General features: G+C 35.9%; 2 protein-coding genes across 3 annotated transcripts; both read left to right on the top strand.

Annotated features, from left to right (window-relative positions):
• The first annotated feature begins 349 nt into the window (after positions 1-349).
• On the top strand, positions 350-2,728 carry LOC145102898 (CA-responsive protein). 2 transcript variants are annotated; one of them, XM_079040408.1, is made up of 6 exons: positions 350-1,183; positions 1,619-1,671; positions 1,800-1,887; positions 1,971-2,069; positions 2,175-2,302; positions 2,488-2,728. In XM_079040408.1, the coding sequence occupies exons 1-6, from the start codon at positions 611-613 to the stop codon at positions 2,633-2,635; spliced, it is 1,089 nt and encodes a 362-aa protein (XP_078896534.1). In that variant the 5' UTR covers positions 350-610; the 3' UTR covers positions 2,636-2,728. The 2 variants fall into 2 exon arrangements, with proteins under 2 accessions (XP_078896534.1, XP_078896536.1); XM_079040410.1 differs by having other exon boundaries at positions 353-1,183; positions 2,498-2,728.
• A 4,879-nt stretch (positions 2,729-7,607) lies between these two features.
• Positions 7,608-11,440, top strand: LOC145102897 (transmembrane 9 superfamily member 7-like). Its single transcript, XM_079040407.1, has 6 exons — positions 7,608-7,809; positions 8,481-8,645; positions 8,719-8,828; positions 8,920-9,028; positions 9,167-9,279; positions 9,886-11,440. The coding sequence occupies exons 1-6, from the start codon at positions 7,696-7,698 to the stop codon at positions 11,192-11,194; spliced, it is 1,920 nt and encodes a 639-aa protein (XP_078896533.1). The 5' UTR covers positions 7,608-7,695; the 3' UTR covers positions 11,195-11,440.
• Positions 11,441-21,139: the final 9,699 nt, after the last annotated feature.

Raw genomic sequence — 21,139 nt, 5'->3', positions numbered from 1 at the left:
TTATTTTGCTGATTAAAAAGTTATTTTCATTTTACCCAAACATCTTTTTGGACTTTTTCTAAAAGATAAAGTCAAAAGTCAGTTTAAAAGCTAATACAAACACCCCCTTAAAAATGACTTTTGCCCGACAAAAGCTAAGCCAAACACCCTCCAAAGTTAACTTTCAAAAAATAAAGTCTCAAAACCTCGTCAAACACGTGAGCTTAAATTTGTAATTGAATTAAAAAATAAATAAATAAATAAATAAAAATAATAATAAAAAAAATCAAAACATATACCAAATCCCTCATAAAGATAAAACGATTAAACGAGTCGAGGTGATGGGTGTATTTGGACCATTTAAATTGGAAAAGCTAAAACTGGAATAGACGAAAGTTATGTTGCAAGTTTGAAAAGACGCAAATGGGAATGGGAATTGGAATTTAAACATCGCATTCAACGGCATCATTCCACCATTTTTGATTTCTGGTTTTGATTTCGATAACAGAAAAAAAAAATATCTTCAATCTCCTCCACCCACTACCACTGTAAACCACCACAACCACTATTCCCGCTTGCAAAAAATGACGCACCATTTGCTCTCCCCAACTCCCTAAATCCAAATCCAACAATGCCCATCATCCACGATAATCAGAATCACCCCCTTATGTTTCCCTTTCTCTTTGTTTCCCTCCTCTCTTTTTCTCTCCTCTTGTTTTCTCTCTACACCAGAAGACGGCGGCGGCAGCGCCAGCTCTGCCTCCATCATTCACCACCACTGCTCACCGACATTGTCCGTACTATCAATACTAATGATCGCATTCACAGTACCACCATTCAAAACCTAAAACCGAACGTTTCGAACCCTAATAATTCCTTGCTGCTTGAGATCTTGCCGGCACTATACGAGGATAATCAGGCGCCGGAGAAGAGTGACTCCACGGTGGCCGGCGCCGAGGAGTGTGGAAAGAAGAAGAAGAAGAAAAGAGGAAAGAAGAAACGATCTGATGCCGATGATTCGTCGAAAAGTCAAGTTGTATTAAAGGAAGGATTGATTGAGGGGATTGGAAAAGAGAAGGAGAATCAAGATTTAGTGTGTTTATACCCTTTTACTTCGTCTTCTAGTGCGACACAGAGAAAGATTAAGCAACAATATGACCAGCTTGTGAAGTCTCATGAAACCGATGGATTGACTCTCCTTCAGGTTCATCTTCTTCTTTGTCTTGATCACATATTTCATATGTTTCTCTTAGTTTGTCTATTCGGAACCTACAATGCTACATTATTACTGTGTGCAAGTGCAACAAACTGTAACTTTTAGGGGTAATCCAACGAAGTGGATCAAATAATGCCGTTATGATTCCTTTTCTTACCAGTTTATGCAACCAATTTGGTAAAATACTGCTTAAAATGGTTACAAACTGTTAACAATTGAAACACCGATGCATAAATTGGTAAGAAATCCACTTTGTTGCCTAAATTGGTGAAAATGTTATAAGCTACACCCAAATTTTCTCTTCTCAGAATACATTTTCTACTTTGCAATCCGAAATCCTTTTATCTTGTTAACATGTTTACTATTTTCTAATAACTTGTTCATCTAAAGGCTAAAGCTGAACAATTTAATTTTACCTTGCAGGTTGGACAATTTGCAAACTGCTTGATTGAAGCAAGAGATGAACTGAAGCACAAGTATGTAAACAAGCTCATATGCATCTTTCAAATAACCTTCAAAATATCTTCTCCCTCTTCATTTTCCATTAAAAGTGTAACTAATAAAAACAAACATTGTTATCTTATGCTCATTTTGTTATCAACAGGTCTGAGGTTATACATCGAAAATTTACCATTACAAAGGCCCTACTATTTAAAGCAGACAGATCTTCATTTGACAGATTGCGTCAACAGGTTGGTGACAGAAATTTATTTACAATTAATTTGGTTAAAAAATAGAGTAAAATTCGGTTGTGTTAGTATGTAGTTATGTGCAGATATACAAGCTAGAGTTAGAACAAAAGAGGCTAGAAGAAGATGCATTTGTATATAATTGGCTCCAACAACAACTTAAACTCTCACCAGCTTATAAAAAGGTAATCCAATAAAATTAAGTACATTTCCTATATTGGTAAGTAGGTTGCTATTTTGTGACATTGAATCTCTCTTTTTATGGACTGATATTGAGACTCGTGTGATAGATGCTTGAAATTGGTGTTTACATGGAGATGAAGGCTAAATCTGTGGAAACAACAGAGGATACGGACTCTGATATATCTGATATTTCTTTTGAGGAGTTATTAGCTCAGGAGAAAAAAGATTCGTTTTGGTTAGTTTTCAAAGATACCCTTATATGTTAGTTTTTATTATATATCGAAATGTCCTTTTTTATGTTATTTTATATTTGTCATCTAGCTTAGGAAGTAGTTATTACTTTATCAGCTATCAACTAGCTTTTCAGTTAGTCTGTCTAAACACAGACTTAGTAGTATCTTGTGGTTGAATGTTATAAAGTGATGTGCAGGCAAAAGAAGGGGAAAACGAGATCAGGGTTGAGTTGATGAAGCCCAAGGCATGCACGTGTGCAAGATTTTTATTGCTTAATGTGCTTAATTATATGGGTTCTTTTGTAGATTACAATCTCACATCATGGCAAATGTAACTCCAACTCAATAGCTTTTTTGTTTTCTTCTTGGTGGTTTAACATGCCATTTACTTGTTATTTAATTACAATTATTTTGGTTTCCTTGATCCATCTTCAATTTGTATGTTTCGCCTGAGTGTAGGTGTTAAAGTAATGGATAGGTTAAAGTGTAAACTTTGTGTGTGGCTCAAAATGAGTAGAGAAGGATTGTGTTTACCTAAGAACATTTAGTTTTAAATTTTATATAAATCATTAATATGTTAAATATAATGACAAGATGATATGTTAGTATTACAAAAATATCTTAATTTTTTTAATAAATCAAATTTATATATTTTTATGTTTTTAATAGGGGTTTTCACTAAAATGACCATATGTTGCGTACTTATGTTCGGCCTTACCCATTTTTTTGCAGATTTAACAAAATGATCTTGTGGTATGAAAAAATTAACATGCAAATCACGAGTGAAATACAAAAATCTTCACATGCAAAAGTTCAATCCCGTTATATTTCGTCAGTATTTTGTCCATTTCGTTGCAAAAAACAAGTGACTATCATCCTATTTTTTCCCAATGTGGATCATTGGTTTACAAGCATGCTCTCATGGCAAGTCAATAATCAATAATCCTTTGTTTTTAATATTTTTAGCAATGATAACTATTTCAGCAACATACTCATGAGTAGGTTTTAGCCTTTTATGTTATTTCATATTGTTAGTTTGGTTTTAGCATATATCAATGAAACGTCTCAAAAGTCCCAATAAATTTTAACTTTTCAAAAGCAACCCAAAATCATAAATATTTATAAAACCATTGTTTCAAAAGTATATTTCAGTAATCATAGTATCCCAAAATCCAATATCATAAAAAATTAAAAAAAAAACCAGAGGGATGTGCACGATCACACATTCGCCTTGTCGCGATCATCTGAAGTACCTGAAACAATAAACTGAAATTGTAAGCACAAAGTTTAGTGAGTTCCCTCAAAGTACCACTACACTAGATAACAACGACTATATACATACAGAGCCTTCAGCATGATTGGACCGTCGCACCGGCCTTCAGCCACGATCATATGAAGTACGTGAAACAATAAACTGAAACTGTAAGCACGAAGCTTAGTGAGTTCCCTCAAAGTACCACCACACTAGATAACAACGACAATATACATACAGAGCCTTCAGCATGACTGGCCCGCCGCACCGGCCTTCAGCCTATTTGGACCGCCTCGTAGGCTTCAGTCTATCCATACCGCCTTGGGTATCTTGGCCTTCAGTACTAGTTGGCCCGCCTCAACCCAGTAAACCATAACAACATACTAATATAAACATTATCGGGTTTGTTGACTGGCAACACAAAGCAGTACAGTCTCAACCCAACCACACTATGTCGACACATGCAACAGATAAACATAGAGCCAGTAAATAGATAAACAGGCAGATCTACATATCACTACCGCATAACAACATCCTAAATATCATCATACAAATCTTACAGATTACTACAATATAACAACATCCTATGTACCAGGATACATAACCTAGTGGACCGACATTGGTACCTTCGAATGGGTTTTAGGCATAACAAAACAAACTTAAAACTCTTAAGTGTGCATGTAACCTAAAACAAGATTTATGTTTTCTCTATTGAACCTATAACTATGAACATCAAAATAAGACCCCTATAAACCCTATGTAATTTTTGAAAATTACTAAAGAGAAAGATTAGAGTTACATACCTTTTAGTTGTTATAGCAAACAACTAGAGATCCTCTTGTGATCTTTTGGAAGCAAGCACCACAAGCGTCGTGCCTCTAATGGTTCACACCCAACACAAGTAAGGAGATTATGGGGAGAGGAGGAAGGAGGATAAAATTTCAGCCTAACTCTTTAAAGGTATGAGTGGCTGAAATTGCTAGGCATAGGGTCCTTTATATAGTGGTACAAGGATGCCATGGATAACCCTAATTTAAATATAATAATAATATTTCAAATTGGTAATTATCCAGCTCCCTATTTATCCACATGGGATAATCTAGAAACCCTAGATTATCCCCTAGAAATTGTCCACCCTATGTATGGAAGGTTCTGGAGCCCTTTGCTCAACTATTGAACAATTGCACTTTAGACCCTTTACTTTTAATTAATTCCATTAATCCCACAATTAATTCCAATTAATTTCTGATTAATTATTAATTAAATATTACTATTTCTAATTAATATATTATTCTCATAATATATTAATAAGTTATTTATTTCAATTTATTAGTCAAATAATAAATCAACCGCTCTCTCCAAAAATCATCCTATCCAATTGCTAGGTTTGAGGGCAACCAAAAAGGACTTGCTACTATTAGTTCAAGTTTATACCAATTATAGTTATGGACTTAGATACCTAATCCAACACCTTCGACCCATGACTACAGTGAGAAAAACTCACCTCAATCGAAAGATAACAAATCTCGCACCCAAGTCTGTTGCATAACGACTCCTCATACTACACACAATCAGTTCCAACCCAAGTTACATTCTTAAGGTCAATCCCATAAATCATAAGGCCCAATAATGACTCAAGCCCAAACTATGTCCACTAATGGTCCAAGCCCAAACAGAGAGTCCTAAGGCCCAATATATATTCTAAAGGGTAAAAATACCATTTTTACCCTTCCTATAACTGGTCCAACATCTCATAGCCCAAAACCGAAAAGGCCTAAGGCCCAAAATGTGCATCTTGGGAGTTGCCCCACGTACTGAATTCGTACGCCCAACGTATTTCTCTCTGATGCGCAATGTACAAGTCGCAAAGCCTGATCGATGCATTACATTGAGCGTACTCCTACGTACGCCCAACGTACTCGTCATAAGGCCAAAACTCACCATTAAGCTCTTAATGGTTAATGCAAGAACGTCCAAACACATATCTGACCCCTAAGAGGTGTCTTAAGTCATAAAGTTCCCGATTTTATGACTTTGCATAGCTTAATGAGGTCCAAACCATAATCTAAGCTTCTTAATTTCATAAAATGGTCACCAATACTTGCATGGGAGGATAAAACTCCAAAAGACCTAAACTTTATGACTTAATGACCTTAACAAGGACCAAATATGAGGCTCAAATGTTCTGGAGTAGCTTTTACTCATAAGAACCACCAACATGGGACCAAACATGATAAATTATCATCCAAAACTAGATCTATACAAAGGAGACATCAAGATTGAGACTGTATACCTCCCGAAGATGTAGAAAGGAAAACCAAGCCTAGATCTACAAGCTCCAAGCAATCCAATTCTCCTTTAAGAAACTCCTTCTTCTTTAATAGGCACCAAAACACATGACACCAATAACTCAAGAATCACTCCAATGGGGGCTAGGGTTTCGTATTTAGGATTTAATGGGGTGGAGGCTGAAGGTAAGAGGTTTTGAAGTTGAGTTAAGACCATTAAATAGGGTCCAAGACCCTAAATTAGGGTTTGCACCTGACTGGAGTACGCCTTGTATACTCCTAGTACGCCTAGTATACTCCAAAGGGCACCCGCGACCCCTTGCCTAGTAGGCCCAATGTACTCTTATGTACGCCCAGCGTACTAGGCTTAGCCTTAAAACCACCAAACTTCCGAAGGCCATAATTTCTTCATTCCAAATCCGTTTTTGACGATCGTTATATCCACGAAAAGGTGTTGAAGAGCTCTACAATATTATCTAAATATCTTAGACCAAAAACTTATCGAACAAAAATCTGTATTTCATGCAAGAATCCAACCTATGACTTTTCCCTTTCTACCCTTCGGCCCTAAACACAATTCAAGGGTTAAATCTCTTAACTAAAATTACCTCCTTCCACAAGGACTAAACTTTGCCTCCTTGAGGCCCAAAGTCTTACACAATCGACTTTCGACCCACAACCCAGAAATGGTAGGAAACATGATGTTACAATCACCGTTTCCCTTGTCGGAATTGAAAGTAGTTAAGAGACCCTTTAGGCTAGAGGGAGCCATGCCAAGCTTGCCACGGACCACGTAGGCTCCACCTAGGATTTGCCATACTGCTTCAAAATTTTGCCATTTACAAGGTATGAGTTGCCATTTTTGCCATGTTGCACTCATGGCGTGGTGTGCCAAATTTGCCAAGTAGGCAAATGCTGAGTGGTTGTCGAGACCACTCCACATAGCCTTATCAACATGAATGATGAACATGCTCATGAGTGCAACTTGGCAAATGTTCCAACATCTATAATATAAAATATCATTTGAATCAAGGTTATCATCCAACTTTATTAATCATCACGGGTAAGGTGCACTTTATGGACAAAATAAGGGAGAGGTTGTTGCATTCACATGCTCGTGCAACCCTATTTAGGGCTTAATGGTTTGGGACGTGCGATTCTTTTTGAATGACCGAACATTATAAAGGGCATTGGCAAGGAGCTACACAATGTTGATTAGGTTTTGGAGCTATAAGACCCAACTACTTACAACCACTTTGTTGTTTCTACTACCAAGCCATAAGATAGAAAAAAAAAAGTCTCTAATGGAATCAAAAATGTTTTCATTTTTTTTCTTTTTCACACTAAAAGCCATTGCATTCAATCAATTCATGAAACCCCAAATGATCCACAAAGTTGTAAAGTACTTATATAGCCGAGAATCATCTAGCCATGAGAAAACGTCGAGCACAATACTAAGACTAATTTCATCATATAAAACATTCCCCAAAAACTTTTAAAAAAGGTTATATTTCTTTTGTCTATTAGCTGATTAATTATAATTATTTATCGATATTCCATAATCCATACGATTGAGGGAATATTTTATTGTATCGCGAATGGCGGCATACGGCGTCGGTGACTCGGTGTAGATAGTTGCATTATTTTACTTTTATTTATATTTTTTTAACATAAGAAAAAAAATCAAATCCAAGAAGAAAGTTGAAAACTGGAAATAGCAAAAACGAATCTGGAATTACTAATGTGAAGGCCTCTATAATTTATCGAAACACGCCACTAGCATTTCTTCTGGTTCCTTCCTTTCGCGTTTCCCTCTTTGCACTCGATCAAGATCTCGCTTTCACTCCGATCGAAGATGGAGTGGAGCTCCAATGGATTCATCCCTACCATCTTCATCTCAATCGTCTTCTTCATCTCATCTTCTGAATCATTCTATCTACCTGGTGTTGCTCCTCGTGATTTTCAAAGGGTACGTAATCTCAATGTTTTTGCTGTTCGTTGGATCTAATCTCTACATTTGGTTCAGATTCAATTTGTTATAGTCGCTAAAGCCGACATGTATCTATGTGTTTTACAACTAATGACTCCGATCTACTGTTCTAGTTTGTATATAGGCTGTGATCCGTATGAATCGAGTTTGGATCTAGGGTTTTGGGTTTTATGTTGAATTGATACTTTAGTCCAGTTGCTTATGCCCTTGGTATTGATTAATTTTCTGAAGGTGTTGTTTGCATTATGCTAGTACTTATCTTCCTAAAACATCGAGTTCAAATACATATTTTTGTGGAGAATGTTGCATATAATGCAATTGGATATGTAACAAAGGAAAAGTAATCTAGTATCATGAAATAATGTTTTGAGTCTTCAGATAACAATTACTATGTGCGTTTTTTTCCTCGGAAGGGAGTGGATATTTTCGTTGATTTAGCCAATCTGATTTGATTTTCCCTAGGTGATCTATTCTGGAACCACATTAGTTGTAAATTGATCTCATGAGTTGATGCTAACCCTTGTAATACTGGAGAGATTACTAGTCTTTCTACTCTTTATTTCATCTTATTTGTAGCTATTTTATGTAAGATTGTTAGTCTATTGTAGCTTGATAGAGTTTATGACTAATCTTACACTCCTTTTCACCAGGGTGATCCTCTTCAAGTAAAAGTCAACAAACTATCATCCACAAAGACTCAACTTCCTTACGACTATTATTACTTGAACTACTGTAAACCCAAGCACATTCAAAACAGTGCTGAAAACTTGGGAGAGGTGCTACGAGGTGATCGCATAGAGAACTCAGTATACACAGTAAGTGTCTATTACTTACCCTACATTTCTGCCATGTGTACTTTTATGATCTAAGCTTCTATTTCCATTTCAGTTTCATATGAGAGAGGAGCTCCCATGTAAGGTTGGTTGTAGAATAAAGCTTGATGCCCAATCTGCAAAGAACTTCAAGGAAAAGATCGATGACGAGTATCGTGTTAACATGTACACCCCATTTTTCTAAACCCCATTCATCTTCATATTACACATATCAATCACATACCCATTTTTTTAAATCTTTGATATGAAATTACAGGATTTTGGATAACCTCCCAGTTGCTGTTCTTAGACAAAGACGTGATGGAAGTCAGTCAACCACTTATGAACATGGTTTTCGTGTAGGCTTCAAAGGAAACTATGCTGGGGTGAGTTTTTTTTTTTTTTCTTTTATTATTATTATTATTATTATTATTATTATTATTATTATTAAAAAGAAAGTTGCACCCGACCATTTGTTTTAATTGAAAGTTCTCACTAGATTATTCTTGTATTTACTTCTCCAGAGCAAAGAGGAAAAGTATTTTATCAATAATCATTTGAGCTTTAGAGTCATGTTTCACAAGGATCTTGAGACTGATTCTGCTCGAATTGTTGGGTTTGAAGTTACTCCAAACAGGTATTTGATTCCCACTCCTGCCTTACTTTTCCAAAATAAGGAGTGTTTGGTATTCTGTAGTTGAAGAGGGAATGGAATGGTGCATTATGGGTGAATGAAAAAAAATCTTGTTTGTTTGCCACAAAGGAATGTAATGGGGCATTCCTTCTGTGGGTGATTTTCATTCCATGGGGGTGATTTTTTTTTTACAATTTGTTGAATGAATGGAATGATATGTTATAATTATAAATCACTTCGATTTATATAATCTTCAATAATATGAATTTTTTTAAAGCAAATTTCAAAACTTCAAATAAGTTATATCTTTTATTTTCCAAAATTACTTTTTTATAGTTCTATTATAAGTGTCATGGTGTTAAATTTTCTATTTTGTAAACCTTTTTTTAATTAGAAAAATAAATTTCGCCTATTTGACATACATATTGTTTATAATTAAATAACAAAACAACATTTTTCAACTACTCATTCCATTCCTTCAAGCCAAACCAAACACGACAACGGAATGTAATGACCCATTCCATTCCATTTCTTTGTAACTTCATTCCAATCATCATACGAAACGGACCCTTATCATCTTTCATATCATTATGATTGTTTTGTTAATAGTATCAATCATGAGTACAAGGAGTGGGATGAAAAGAACCCTCAATTAACAACATGCAACCAAAACACCAAAAACATAATCCAAGGAAGCACAGTCCCACAAGAAGTGGATACAGACAAAGAAGTGGTATTCACATACGATGTGACTTTCAAAGAAAGCGAGATCAAATGGGCATCAAGATGGGACACGTATTTACTCATGAACGATGACCAAATCCATTGGTTTTCAATCATAAACTCCCTAATGATTGTCCTCTTCCTCTCCGGAATGGTAGCCATGATCATGATGCGCACTCTCTACCGAGACATCGCCAATTACAACCAACTCGACACACAAGACGAAGCCCAAGAAGAAACCGGATGGAAACTCCTTCACGGAGACGTATTCCGTGCCCCTCCCAATTCCGGCCTCCTCTCCGTCTACGTCGGAACCGGAATCCAAATCCTCGGAATGACACTCGTCACCATGATCTTCGCCTTGCTCGGATTCCTCTCCCCGTCCAACCGCGGCGGTTTAATGACAGCCATGGTCCTGTTATGGGTCTTCATGGGTTTATTCGCGGGGTATGCCTCTGCGCGATTATACAAAATGTTCAAAGGAACGGAATGGAAAAAGAACACGTTAAAAACCGCCTTCATGTTTCCCGGGATTCTGTTTTCGATTTTTTTCATTCTCAACGCGTTGATTTGGGGGGAGAAGTCGTCGGGCGCGGTTCCTTTCGGGACAATGTTCGCGCTTGTTTGCTTATGGTTCGGGATTTCAGTTCCTTTGGTGTTTGTCGGGAGTTACTTAGGGTTTAAGAAACCGGTTGTTGATGATCCCGTGAAAACAAATAAAATCCCGCGACAAGTCCCGGAACAAGCGTGGTATATGAAACCGGTGTTTTCGATTCTAATCGGTGGGATTCTTCCATTTGGAGCGGTTTTTATCGAGCTTTTCTTCATTCTGACATCGATTTGGTTGAATCAGTTCTACTATATCTTCGGGTTTTTGTTTATTGTGTTTGTGATATTGATAGTGACATGTGCGGAGATCACGGTGGTGTTGTGTTACTTTCAGTTGTGTAGTGAGGATTATCATTGGTGGTGGAGGGCGTATTTGACTGCGGGGTCGTCTGCAGTGTATCTTTTTCTTTATTCGGTGTTTTACTTTTTTACTAAGTTGGAGATTACGAAGCTCGTGTCGGGGATTTTGTACTTTGGGTATATGGCCATTGCTTCGTATGCGTTTTTCGTGTTGACGGGTACCATTGGGTTTTATGCGTGTTTGTGGTTCGTAAGGAAAATTTACTCGTCTGTCAAGATTGACTGATTCATGATGCTAATGATGATGTATATGGATATGGATATGGATATGGATGGATGTGAGGAAGATGGAAAGATGAGATGAGATGATATGTAGTGAAAGTGAAGTAGAGGTAAAGGGATATGGTACGAATTCTGATATGCTAGTTTCTAGAGTAGGGATTTGTCTTTTGGTCTTGTATGTTGCCTGTTTTGGTCCTCGAGCTCCTTTTTTTTGAATAATAATTATTAATTGTTCTTATTTTCTTTACAAGTATGGGTTTAAGTATATGTGAATGTGATGGTGGATTTTGGTTGTATGAGTCTGGGATTACCAAGTGTTGAAAGTCAGTCATTATTGTAATGTTAATGTCTAAAAGGATTAGCAACTGGATTTTTTGTTTAAGATAACCTGGTTTAGTCTATTTTACAAGTTTGTTTTTGGTGGCGTAGGTTGACATATGTTGTCGACTTTGCATCTGGGTGGTGATTGGTGAATCAAATTTCAAACAATGCGTACAATTTTGGACCAAAACTTGCCTGAGAAGTTTTCTGAAGAATGTGTTTGTTGTGGGTTGCTCTCAGTTTTGTGTGCTTGTAAGGTATACCTTGTCCTGTATGATGGGATGGGTCTTCAATATGAAACAGCTGCTATTGATTTGGAGGCCAAGTACTTATTAAACCGTATCATAACAAATTAATATTGATAGTTAACAAGCTCTATAGGGCACTTGAAGGTGGAATACGTAACTAAAACTAACTGGTTTTTTTTTTTATGTGCACACGGCAAATCAAGCTGCCAAGCAGCCCAAACAAGTCAACCCAATGATCACCACAGCACAAGCTGTCTGCCTCAACAACAAGGCAACGTATTGGGTAGCTAAGTGCAAAGTGTGCTTAACTAAGCCTATCATAAAAACTCACAACCATGTGGATGCACACGCGCATGTGTGGTAGGGGATTGTTGATTAAAACATTGTGATAATTAAGACCGAGCCGAAGCAAAAATAAGTATTTTAAAATTTACACCCATATAATGTTTTGGAATACTACCTTATTGATATTGGAGATTGATTATCAAAACTAGATAATTCCTACGCTTGATCCACACAGAGTAAAAATAAACAACTGTTAGACTGCCGATTGCCAATGATATCTACACAACACGCCTTCCTCTTGTGCTTGAAGTCAACACAGAGAGAGAAATGGAGGACTTTTATGAATTAAAAAAAAAAAAAAGACCCAAATATTTCTGTCAAACTTAAGGACTTCAAAAAACTAAAGGTTAAAATTGAAAAAAAAAAATGTTGCAAATATCTAGTTTTAATGAACCTAAAATATGCAAAAACGTAGAACCGACAAAAACTTGCAAACTTAAGGATTCTTATATCATTATCCCTATTATGACCACTAAAATTCAATTCAGACTTTCTCCTTGCTTGTAATTTTTTTTTTTTATCAATAATCTTATTTTTGATGGTGTCATTTGCTTTCATAGTTTTCATGAAGATCCATCAATAACATAATGGTTTACTACCCGAGAGAACATCCCTATTTTTCATGTTTGGTTTTGCAAGATAAAGTCTATCTTACTTCTGATAGCTTCCTTTGACCGAGGTCCTTTTGAGGAAGAAACCGTCTCTCATTAGGTTCTAGGTTCATTTTCTATCATTTAAGTGACAAAGTCAGGATCAAATTCTTTCTAAACCCTTACCCTTTTACTTCTAGACTTCTAGGCTCAACATCTTGTTGTTCATCACGAACAACATCATATGGCCTAATTAGCTTTCATACGAAACATATTTTTGTAACATCTATAAAAATTTATGAAATTTAAACTTTTCAAAACAACCCTTTTTCAAAAGAAGTATTTACAAAACTATTGTTTCCAAAACATTACTTTAAAAATCAGAATTGCTTTCGACATAGTTCTCAAAGCATTCACTTTAGCAGAGTTTCCTAGAAATCATAAGTCCAAAAACGCGAGGATGTATACGGTCACGCCTTCACCTGGACACGATCCACTGAAGTACCTGAAACCATAAACCAAAACTGTAAGCACGAAGCTCAGTGAGTTTCCCCCACAATACCAATCACACAATCAATAACATATACAACAAACAACATGCATACAGAGCCTTCATCATGCCTAGACCGCCTCACCATGCCTTCAGCCTGTCTGGTTCGCTCACAGAACCTTTAGCATGTCTAGACTGCCTCACCAGGCCTTCAGCCTGTCACAACTGTTCTTCGAGCCTTCGGCCTTACTGGTTTGCCTCACAGGCCTTCGGTCTATCTGGGCCGCCCTGGGTCTGTTGGCCTTCAGCACTAAGCAAGACCGCCTCAACCCAACCATACACACAAACCATGTCGCCATATACATAACATATAAGCATACATATAACATATCGATATAAATATCACAGGGTTTGTTGACTAGCCGCACAAAGCAGTACAATCTCAACCCAACCACAATACATCAACACATGCAACTGGTAAACATATAGCCACAACAGGTAACAGGCAGATCTAACAGATCACTAAGCATAACATCATCCTATCTACCAGGATACGGATCTAACAGATCACTACTGCATCGCAAGCATATGATAAACCAGAATAACAATCCAAAGGGTCGGCGTTGGTGCCTTCGACCCGAAAGTATATTGAGGACAACTCACCTCGCACTGTCGAAACACACAGACGATCCTTGGCTGCTATTACCAAGCCAACCCCATCAATAACTGATCCCACGAGAAATCTCTGACTGCAGATCCACTAGAGTTTGCACGCTGTCAAACACCACAAATGACCATTCATTAATAACTAGATCCTGACTCATGCTATGAGTCCAATTTAGGGTGAAAGACCTTTTTACCCTTCCTCAAACTTGGCCCAAGACTATGGCCCAATCTAAATGACTAAAAGCCCAAAAAAGTCCAATTAAGCTTCTAAATGGCCCAATTTCAATCCCTTTCATGGCCTTCACTCAAGAAAATCTAGCAGGACAAAAGCCCAAACCATAAAACTCATATGGCCCAGTCATGACCCAAAACAATCCAAGTCCAAAACCGAAGCCCAAAACGAAGAAACCCAAAATGACCGAGTACGCGAGGCGTACTCCTAAGGTACGCTCAACGTACACGAGGCTGCACAGAATCCATCATCGGGGTGGCTCATCGGGTACGCGAGGCGTACACTATGCTACGCAAGGCGTACCCTTGCAATTCAATTACCTTTCTTAAGTGCTTAATGGCTTTAGTACTTGATCCTATACTTCAGATCCATGTTTCAACAGTACTCCCAAATCACAAAGTCTCAAACTTTAATACTTTAGACATCCAAAAAAAGGCTTAATACATGGTCTTAATCCATTAAGTCCTCCTACAAAGAATAAGGAACCAAACTATCTAAAGGGATCTCATTTTTATGCCTTAGGACACATCCTAGGGTCTGAAAGGACAACTCAACACGCCCAAAACAGAGCATGCACAATATTGGGACTTTTGGGACAAGAAGAACACCAAAAAGCTATTAAAATTAGATCTAAACAATTCAAGCATAAAGGTAGAAGCTTTTTACCTTTTGGAGCTTCTTTATGAAGTGATAACCCAAGATCTACTAGCTTGCTTCACTCTCCAATCACCTTGATGCAACTTCTTCTTCTTCAACCACACAAGAAACACACTCTTAGCTCTCTCTCTCTCTCTCTCTCTCTCTCTCACACACACACACACACACTAGGGAAGCTAGGGCTTGCCAAAAACGATTCAAGAACTTGGAGGCTGAAAAGATGGGGGAAAATGGTCCATAATGATGCTTAAATACTCCACAAACCCTAAAAGTTAGGGTTTTCACCCGGACACACGTACGACCAACATACATATGTGTACGCCCAATGTAATACGACGCACCCTAGTACGCTTAACGTACTCACATGTACGCCCCGCGTACAACTCATGCTCCAAAATTACCATCTTGCCACTAGGGCTTCTCATGGCCACTTCTTTCCAATCCAAGGACCAAAAAAATGATATAATTAAAACCCAATGGATGAATTTGAAGTTACTAGAAAGATTAGGTGTTACAATTTTCAAAGAATTATGCATTCTTTGGTTCCATTATCCTCTTCTTCTTGTCCACATCCTAAAATTTAGTGTTTAATCTTGTATTATATATAATTTGATTTTTATTAATTACTTCCGTTCGTTAACCCCAAAAAAACTATTTTTACGTATTCATTTTTATATATTTGTCGGTATAATTCAAGATGGTAAACGTTTCGACTTTACTTTAGTTCTTTCGTTATTTTTTTTAAAAAGTTACATGGTTATTTGTAAAAACTTGTCGGTTTAAATTCGAGTTTGTCTATGTTTCGACATAGTTTTTTTTTCATTTTTTTGTTTAACTTTATGTACGTTTCCTACGTATGAGACGGGTTACACATAATAACTTTCGTTTGTTAATTTAAAAAACATATTATATTCGAGTTTATCTACGTTTCGACTTTTTTTTTTTTTTTTTTACATTTTTGTGCTTAATTGTATGTACATTCCTACGTATTATTCGGATCACATATAATAATATTCGTTCGTTAGCTTAAAAAATGTATTATATACGAGCTTGTCTACGTTTCGACGTAACTTTTTTTACGCCATTTTTACATATCAGTATAAATTCGAGTTCGTCTACATTTTGATGTAATTTTTTTTATGTTTAGATTTTATGTACGTGTTTTTTTTACGTCGAAATGTAACTTTTATCAATACAATCGTTAAAATTCAATTTACAAAATTCAAAGCTTATGATTACGCTTTTATCTATTATATGTGAACAAATTAATACTCAGGAACATACATAAAATAAGCACCAAAACGTACAAAAATTTTACATCGAATCATCAAAAAAACAAAACAAAACAAATTTATATCGATGCGTGCATAAAAATAAGTAATATTTTTTTTAAGTTAGCGACCAAAATCTTAAATAATCAAAAACGTATTATATGTGACTCTAGTCATACGTATGAAACGTATATAAAATTAAGTATGAAAACGTTAAAAAAAATACATTTCACGAAACCTAGACAAGATCGATGATAATACATTTTTTTAAGTTACCGAACGAAAGTTATTATAGGTAACCCGAATGATACGTATGAATGTACATAAAATTAGACACAAAAATATAAAAAAAAAAATATACGTCGAAACATAGACAATCTCGAATACAATACGTTTTTTTTCCTTAAATTAACTAATGAAAGTTATTATATGTGACCAAACTTTTATGTGTAAGAAACGTATATAAAGTTAAACACAAAAACATTAAAAAAAAATACTATGTTGAAACATAGACATACTCAAATTTAAACCGACAATTTAATAAAAAAATGTAATTAAAAAAAATAACGAAAGAAATTTCTAAAATAAAGTCGAAACGTTGACCACCTTGAATTATACCGACAAATATATAAAAAAAAATAAACACTTAAAAATAGTTTTTTTTAGGTTAACAAACGAAAGTTATTAATGAAAATCATATTATATATAGTACGGGGTTAAACACGAAAATTTAGAAAATCAATGGGTTAAAGTAACATTTTTCAAAATTCAAAATGGAGGGTTTAAAGTGATATTTTAAAAAGTAAATGGGTGGGAAAGCCACAAACTCATATATATAGAAAAATTACATAACTGGTCTCTATGGTTTATCCATAGTCACAAACTCAGTATCTGCTATTTGAAAAGACCAAACTCCTCTCAGACTAACGGATGAACAGCGTCAACAAAAATGGTCATTCACGTTAGTTTTGAAAACCACAGGGATCATGTTTGTCAAAAAAAATTAGCAAAGACTGAGTTTGTAACCCTTGATAAACCATAGGGACCATTTTTGTAGTTTTGTCTAATTATTTTCATCTCTTTAATGAACTAAAATGATATCATTTTCGGGTATTGGGATTCAGTTGGCATTTACACAGCTAACTTAGAAGTAAATCAGTATAAGATTTGGCCTAGGATGTAATTACTCTAATAAAATAGAGTTTAATGGAGAGGGACCAAGTTTGGGCTAAAATCATACACGGGTTCATACTTACCCTCCATTATTTTATTGACAGAAAAATGGAAAACTTGGTAACTGTGAGATTTAATCAACTTGAGCAAGGGAATTTGAGAGTCAAGGTATTCTAACTCTTATTTATGGCGTGGATCAACTTGAGGTAACATTTCAATACTTTTATTTAAGTTTTGATGTTAATTTGTTCATTAATGGTGAAAACATTAAAATGGAGAAATTATTTATATTCATGTGTTTTTGACACTTGGGATTGTAGACTCTTTAAAGTTTTAAGAGAATGCAAGAAAGAAGGCTAGGAAAGTGTAACGTCCGCAGATTCGTGCTAATTAATTTAGATACAATAAACGTCAAAAATAATTTTTTTTATAGAAGATTATTTAGAATAAATAATCTTGACCAAGTTATAGCATATGTCACAAGGGTTCCATACACATAAAAAACATTGAAATCCGAGTTATAACGAAAAAGTTATACCCCGTCGAAGTTTTACGGCTAAACCGACACGACACCGCGTAACGTAAAAAGTGAATTTTTGATAAATTACTTTTTAGCCTTAAAGATCTAAATGAAAGTCTTGGTATATGTTAAACCGAGAACGTACATAAAAAGAATGTCAAAATCTGACTTCTTATGAAAAAGTTATGATTTCTTTTTAAGATTTAGCAAAATAGTGCATAACCCGGAAATCAAATTTTAGATCGATTGATTTTTAGCCGACACAATCTAAACGAGAATCAAAGATCTCGTTAATAGGATCTCAACGATATTAAGACAAACGAAAACGGATGTCGGATGACAAAGTTATGAATTTTTAACGGATTTTAATTGTCTACGTCTGTTAAAATATAAATTTAAAAATAAAGTCAAAATTAGCCAACGGAGTCTAAATGAAAGTTGTAGATCCTATCGATACCTAAGTGTGAATATAAAGAACGTCGAAAACGAAGTTCATATGCGAAAGTTACGGACTTTAGAAGTTTATTAAATTTTGGTGGATGCGAGGTTGACACGTGGCGCCATCCGAACCCTTGATTTCTCCCCATGGCCTCGCATGCGGAGCTGACACCTGCCCCCTCGTACGCGCAACGTAGGCCTCGTACGCGTAACGTACTCCGAGGATTACGCCCAGCGTAGTCCGAAGCTGCCCCTATAAATAAGATGTGAGGTTCCTCATTCTTCTTCACACTTTTCTCATTCTTTCTCTCTCAATACTCCAAAACTATTCCTCCCCTTCCCTAGCACTTCCTAAGTGTTAGAGGCAAGTCCCGGAGCACCAGAAGGCTCCGAGAAGAAGAGCTTTTGGCTCAGATGTTCTGCCTGCGCAAAGCCCGGTTCTTTGCTAAACTCCATTGTAAGTGAGTTATGTTTACCCTTCTTTAAGTATAGTTTATGTTTAAGTTCATTATCGCTATTATGAACTTATAAACAATATATGTAAGTATTATAAAATATACAAAGTTTTATTATAATACATTTTAACTGCTCGCGGTACGGGGAATCTGGTTTGAATGGCCGCATAGGGTTGTTGGATTTCAGAACAACTTAAATGCCAAAATGGTCCTGTCCTCCGGTGTTTCATGTCTACCATTGTCTGTACATATTAGTTGAAAAGTATTGTTTAACACTTATAAAACAATAACGTCGTAGACCTTGAGTTAATTAGTCGTAATAAATATTAGCCTAAAACTTAACAATAATAATGCTAGGTTTCGTCGAAGGAAAAGACGATTGTTAGAAGCGAAGCGTTGTCCGAATTTCGAGTCACCACTTTAACAAGTGAGTGTATAGTTACTTTCATCTTACACATAGATATGAAGTATTTAATATAAATTACGTGTTATGTGTGCATATTATCTGTGTTCTTGATATCTATGCTGAATGAACAAAATATACATGTTTTATTCGATCTAAACTGTATACGTATTTTATACCTATAATTATGATGGGTAAAGATAGATAGATGAAAGATGAGATGAATGATGAGAGATGAAAGATGATATAGATGATGAGAAGCCTTGACCCAAGAGGTGACCCAGTTATCTAGCAGAGTATAGATGACAACCACAGACTATTCTAGACAGTCCAGTGGAACGCTAGCAGGCTCACAACCTGTAGGTGTTGTGAACGATGTGTTCACTAGATGTACTTTAAAAACCCTGGCAGCTATGGACTTAGTGCCTTACAAATGAACATTGGCAGTCATGGACTTAGTGCCTTACAACTAAATGTTTGCAGCTATGGATTTAGTGCCCTATAGATGAACATTAGCATCTATGGACTTAGTGCCTAACAGATAACATCGGCAACTATGGACTTAGTGTCTGTTATATAAACCCTGGCAGCGATGGACTTCGTGCATATTCCTTAGGACAATCCTTAGGAATAAATATTGAGGAATAGATGATTCTTAGAGAAGATACTTAAGAATAAAGAAGATAATATAGATGGGTAATTGGGTAAATTGTTTGATGATGAAACATAATAACTTTATTATTGTGGGTTGAAAACCCTATATACTCACCAGGTTTCCCAACATGACCCACTCAGTTTATTTGTATCACAGGTGTCGATACGAAGCTAGATTACACTGGGAGATTAACGGAGATGTAGATCATTAGTGTAAATGAATGTAAGGTCTGTTTATGCTTATGTTTCTGTATTGACGATGACACCCCAATGTTTTTAATATAAACAAAATACATTTCTTCGGAAATGCTTTGATAATATATTTATCATGTTTTATGGGAACAAATTCCGCAACATATTTCTTTAAAATGGACACTCTGATTTTTAAATAAGCATAAATAAAATTTTTAAAATGACCGTGAATTCGGGGATGTCACATAAGGTGAGTACATAAAACACAAAATCACACTCTAAAATGACAATGTTTCTACAACATCTAGGCTACACAATCAACTCTATGCTTCACTAGACGTTGACCATGTCAATCGAAGTTCTAGCTATAATAGCTCATTGAATTTCTCAAGAATTATGTTCACATATCGTTATATCGAGTTTAACTTAACATAAGTCCATTTGCATCTGTGCGATCTTGATCCCAAGAATCATATATGAAAGACCCATATCTTTGACCTTATTTTTGATACATCTTTTGTTGACTTTTTCATTGCTATGATCAGACTTTTGATGTCATTGTTTTGGAGCTTGCTTTAAGCCATATAACTTAACAATTTTACAAACCAAATTTTCATGTCCTGGGGGAACGAAATACCCGGGTTGCTCCATATAAATGTCTTATTTTAAATCATCATTTAAATATGTCATTTTCAAATCCATTTGGCGCACTTCAAAAATTCTTAAGGGCAAGCATCATCATAAGGGAGATTATTCACGATAAAAGTGAATATGTAACATCCCAATGTCAAGATAATTTCAATTTCAACCCTATGTTTGAATAATATTACATCTTAGCCCTTGGGATTGAAAAAAGATTGCAAAATGGCCCATAGTGGCAATATGATAATTTTGCCCAAGTGTAATACGATGAGTGTACGTTGTGTACATTAGGTATACTAAGGCACGCTCTAGTACGTTGGGCGTACACCTCGTATACGGGGCGTATGTAAGGAATATGCAAACCCTAATTTTTAGGGTTTGGTCCATATTTAAACCCCTTTATAGCCTCATGTCTCATTCCTTCATCAACTTCCCTCTGTGAAAACGACCCCAAGCAAACCATAAATGAGAAGAGTGCATTTTGAGACCTTTGAGTGTGATTCTGTGTGGTCCAAAGGAGGAAGAAGGTGGTGGTGAACCTTAGAAGCTAGAAGCAAGCTTGGATTTGGAAGTCTTGCATCATTCTCCATCTCTAGAAGGTAAAAAGTTCTCACCTTGATGATTAAGTTGCTAGATCTATCTTGCATGATGA

Source organism: Lactuca serriola, chromosome 4, assembly GCF_051521515.1.
Source record: "Lactuca serriola cultivar US96UC23 chromosome 4, Lser_US96UC23_V15, whole genome shotgun sequence".
Taxonomy (NCBI): domain Eukaryota; kingdom Viridiplantae; phylum Streptophyta; class Magnoliopsida; order Asterales; family Asteraceae; genus Lactuca; species Lactuca serriola.
The sequence above is the reverse complement of the archived record's forward strand: the minus strand, read 5'-3'. Positions and strand labels throughout refer to the sequence as shown.

Bases quoted from the DNA above. Each gene is read 5' to 3' on its own strand.
- LOC145102898 (XM_079040408.1), top strand. From the start codon at position 611: ATGCCCATCATCCACGATAATCAGAATCACCCCCTTATGTTTCCCTTT. The intron at 1,672-1,799 runs GTATGTAAACAA...TGTTATCAACAG, and splicing joins AGAGATGAACTGAAGCACAA to GTCTGAGGTTATACATCGAA. The intron at 2,303-2,487 runs GTTAGTTTTCAA...AATGTTATAAAG, and splicing joins GAGAAAAAAGATTCGTTTTG to TGATGTGCAGGCAAAAGAAG.
- LOC145102897 (XM_079040407.1), top strand. From the start codon at position 7,696: ATGGAGTGGAGCTCCAATGGATTCATCCCTACCATCTTCATCTCAATC. The intron at 8,646-8,718 runs GTAAGTGTCTAT...TTTCCATTTCAG, and splicing joins TAGAGAACTCAGTATACACA to TTTCATATGAGAGAGGAGCT. The intron at 9,280-9,885 runs GTATTTGATTCC...TTTTGTTAATAG, and splicing joins TTTGAAGTTACTCCAAACAG to TATCAATCATGAGTACAAGG.